Source organism: Pygoscelis adeliae, unplaced genomic scaffold (assembly GCF_000699105.1).
Source record: "Pygoscelis adeliae isolate BGI_AS28 unplaced genomic scaffold, ASM69910v1 Scaffold118, whole genome shotgun sequence".
NCBI classification, from domain to species: domain Eukaryota; kingdom Metazoa; phylum Chordata; class Aves; order Sphenisciformes; family Spheniscidae; genus Pygoscelis; species Pygoscelis adeliae.
In genome coordinates this window covers 577,385-580,707 of record NW_008825257.1, presented here as the reverse complement: position 1 = coordinate 580,707, position 3,323 = coordinate 577,385, and the positions used below count along the sequence as shown (strand labels likewise).

The window sequence follows — 3,323 nt, the reverse complement described above, 5'->3', positions numbered from 1 at the left end:
ATCTGACAGAAATGTCAGCAGGCGCATGATGCAGTATGTGGACCAGCTGCTGCGGCATTTTGATGGCCACCATAAAGTAACTAAAGGACTTAGATGTGTTGGAAAGAGCAAAGATTACAGGTCAGCAACCTGACTTCCAAACTTCCAAAGGAGAGTAAACACATTACTAGGTATTTCTTGGCTTGTAACTTTTGCTCTGTGTCACTCACATTGTTAAAGACATCGCTGTATCTTAGGGAATGCAATACACAAACACCAACAGGCACTCAGCTAGCATCATTTGTTTAATAAAGTCTTTTCTGTTTTTAAAAAAGTTCACAAGACAGATGTGTTCCACATGATAAATGACTAGCGGCTGATCTCTCCTTCTAATAACTTAATCCATGCAGAAAGACTGGACTGCCTAACTTGGTGTTACGTAGCAGCTGAACAATATACCAAAATATACACAGATCTACACGCTGCCATGGAAACAGGTAGCACATGACACCATAGAGTGAGAATTAAAACACAAGCCTGCTTGGATAATTTTCAGAATTCAAGTGTAAGTTTAAGGAAAAACCCTGATTTATCTTTGAAATGGAGCTTATGTACTGAATGTTCTGCTACAATCTGCCTACAGTCACCCTTTATTCAGCAGTCATGTGAAAACACATACACAAAAATGTTACAAGTCCTTTTTACTACTGATACTACACATTAACAACTGAATCTGATAGCATTGCTTTGGTTGTTTCAATACAGAATGATATAGGTTTCTAATGTCTTAGTTCTGTTTTCCCATTTTCCATTCTTTTCCAAAGTCGTTGAAGAGTGGTGCTGAGGTGAATGTCTGTTGGGTCTCTCTTCAAGAATCCAGTGGAGCTTTTGTACGAGAAACTGCGGAAGGCAGACAAACAGGAACATTACTATAAGTAGAGTAGAAACAGAGTATGATTCCTTCAAATACCATAGAGAAAAGTATCTTTACTTATTGTCACAGCATGCAGATTAATGCTAGGTTATCAGTATATCACATTTTAGAAATGTTCAGCTCCCTAGAATTTCAAATGCTACTAGAAAGGACAGACTGACCAAAGCACTCTAGAAGGCCTGCAGATGCCTGCTCTCTAAAATGTTCTTATTTCAACACACAGCCCGGACACAGTGGGGGAAACCTTGTATTCCTGTAGCATAGCAGCAAGGCCAACAGTTGCTGAGAAATAGTACACCCTCACTTTATTTTCTAAGAACACGTTCCTCTTCCCAATGTGCCTGCTCATCTCCAGTATTAAAACAGGAAGGTGCACCAAGCAGGACTCATGTGATTCCAGCTGTTGTATGATATGACAATCCACTTTTGACTGCAACCCAATTAATGAACAGAACCATTTCACGTCAGTCTTGAAGCTTCTCTCCATGAGGCCAGCCTAAAAAGCCTGTGGACTTGAAAGTTTCTTTGATTCCTTTTCCAGGTCAATCCAAAACAAACTACCATATTTCCAGAAATCTATTCAAAGCCTTATGCAAATTCATTTATATTAGTACCACATAGATAAGACAAACTTCTATAAAACAGAAATCATCCCCAACGTCTGACCACCAGAGAAATTAATGGATTTTTTTTTTTTTTTAAAAAAAGCAACTTTCTGAGCAATGCGTGATATTGAATTGTATAAATCACAAGCCAGACTGAACTCTAGGGATGGGAAAATGAGAGAAAGGTTAGACCCTAACTTTGCAAAGCTGTTAATAATGAAACTGCATAGCCAGCTCAGGGCTTCAATGTGAAGATGAGGGAAATAATACTTTCTTGAGAGCTTAGACATGTTTGAAAGTTCAAAATCAGCAATGTAGGTTTTTTGGGGGGCAGGGGGAAGAAAGGCAATGAAAGCTGTGTCCTGAAGACTTAAAACTGACTGGAAGAGTATGATAAATACATATCTACATATGTAGATAATCCATGACAAAGGATTCAGGTCTATATTCAGTCTAATTCTGTTCACTCATGTCCAGGCACATCCTGCAGGTCAAGTGCCCGAAGGGAGAGAAAATCCCAGTTCTCATACTGAATTCAAGCAAGTCTGGCTTTCAATGCCTGGCCTAACGTTCTCATTAGATGGTGAAGGTATATGAAATAGCCTGTTATCAAGTCATCCTGGGAAAGAACAAACTGAGGACGGAGGAGTAGGAACCATGATAAGAAGTTGCAGTTCTGGCCTGTCTCCACTTCTAAAATGTCTTCCACTTCCATTGCTGGGGACTGTGTGTTATTTGGGTATTACAAATGCTGGGGGCTGTTCCAGAGTGACTTGCCTGCTCGGTAAAGACAGAGTGAGAAACACAACCATGTGTCTCTGCTCCGAAGAATACAAAGCAGGATTCTGAGTTAAGTGACTGCTGTGTTCTAAGACCAAAATTTTAGATTTCCTGAGTCAACCTGGAAACAGTCGTGCTGGGCCAGACTCACAGATACACACCTCCAGCCGAGCACACAGCTCGGAAGAGGTTTTCACCTACTTCTACATTCTGGTGTGCTGACTGCAGATAGAAGCCAAGGTTACCCACCAGCATGATTACCAGAATTTCACCTTTCAGCACTTCTAATGCAACTCTCTGCATGTGCTGCTTCAGTAAAGCACCCGGGGTTAGAAACTGCCAAGCAGGAGGACACAACTTTACAGAGGAGTGGAAAAGCCAAACCTGAGGCCTGCTTTGGATGAGCTAAGGCTCTCTTTCTGAAGACACATCTCCTTCTGCTCCACTGCTTGCGCTGGGGTCATCCTTGTTACGGGGGGCATTTCTTTCTCTACTTGACTCAGAGGGCACCTTGGTTCTGGTCTTCTCTTTTCTTTGTTGCTGTTTTTCAAGTTTTGTCAGCTATTCACAAAGTAAGGAGAGCGAGAAAACACTTCATGGAATAAAATAATTTCAGAAGACTGTTTCTAAAAAATCATAAATGTGAGCATTTGTATAAAACTTGCAACTCAGATTCACAACACCAATACATGTAACAACATAACAGAAAAGAAAAAAAAAAGCCCAAGCCTTAGATTTTCAGACATTTGGAGAAGACAGCGAATTATCATCATCATAGGCTAACATGATCACCCCCTGAGTATAAAAAGAGAAGTGCACATATTCAAAGGACTATCCTCTGCTTTCCAGTATTCCTTCTCTGTCCAACACAATCCGCAAATGTGGAAAAGAATAAAACACAAGGACAAAAGGGGGAGCTGGATTCCAGCAAACTCCTGTTCTGGTTTGGGTCCTAAGTGGCAGTTTTGTAGTTTCAAAGTTGCTGACAACAGATGTATCCCAAGTTCGTCCATCCAGCACACAAG

The 3,323-nt window shown here is 40.8% G+C and overlaps 1 protein-coding gene across 1 annotated transcript in view; it reads right to left on the bottom strand.

Moving 5' to 3' along the window:
* Nucleotides 1-266: 266 nt before the first annotated feature.
* DTD1 (D-tyrosyl-tRNA deacylase 1) overlaps nt 267-3,323 on the bottom strand; it is a 34,503-nt gene continuing 31,446 nt past the window's right edge. Inside the window, exons 5-6 of the mRNA XM_009329487.1 lie at nt 2,683-2,859; nt 267-879 (exon numbers count right to left, since the gene is read on the bottom strand). Of these exons, the coding sequence (XP_009327762.1) occupies nt 2,704-2,859 (156 nt within the window). The 3' untranslated portion in view covers nt 267-879; nt 2,683-2,703. The remainder of the gene's footprint in view (nt 880-2,682; nt 2,860-3,323) is intronic.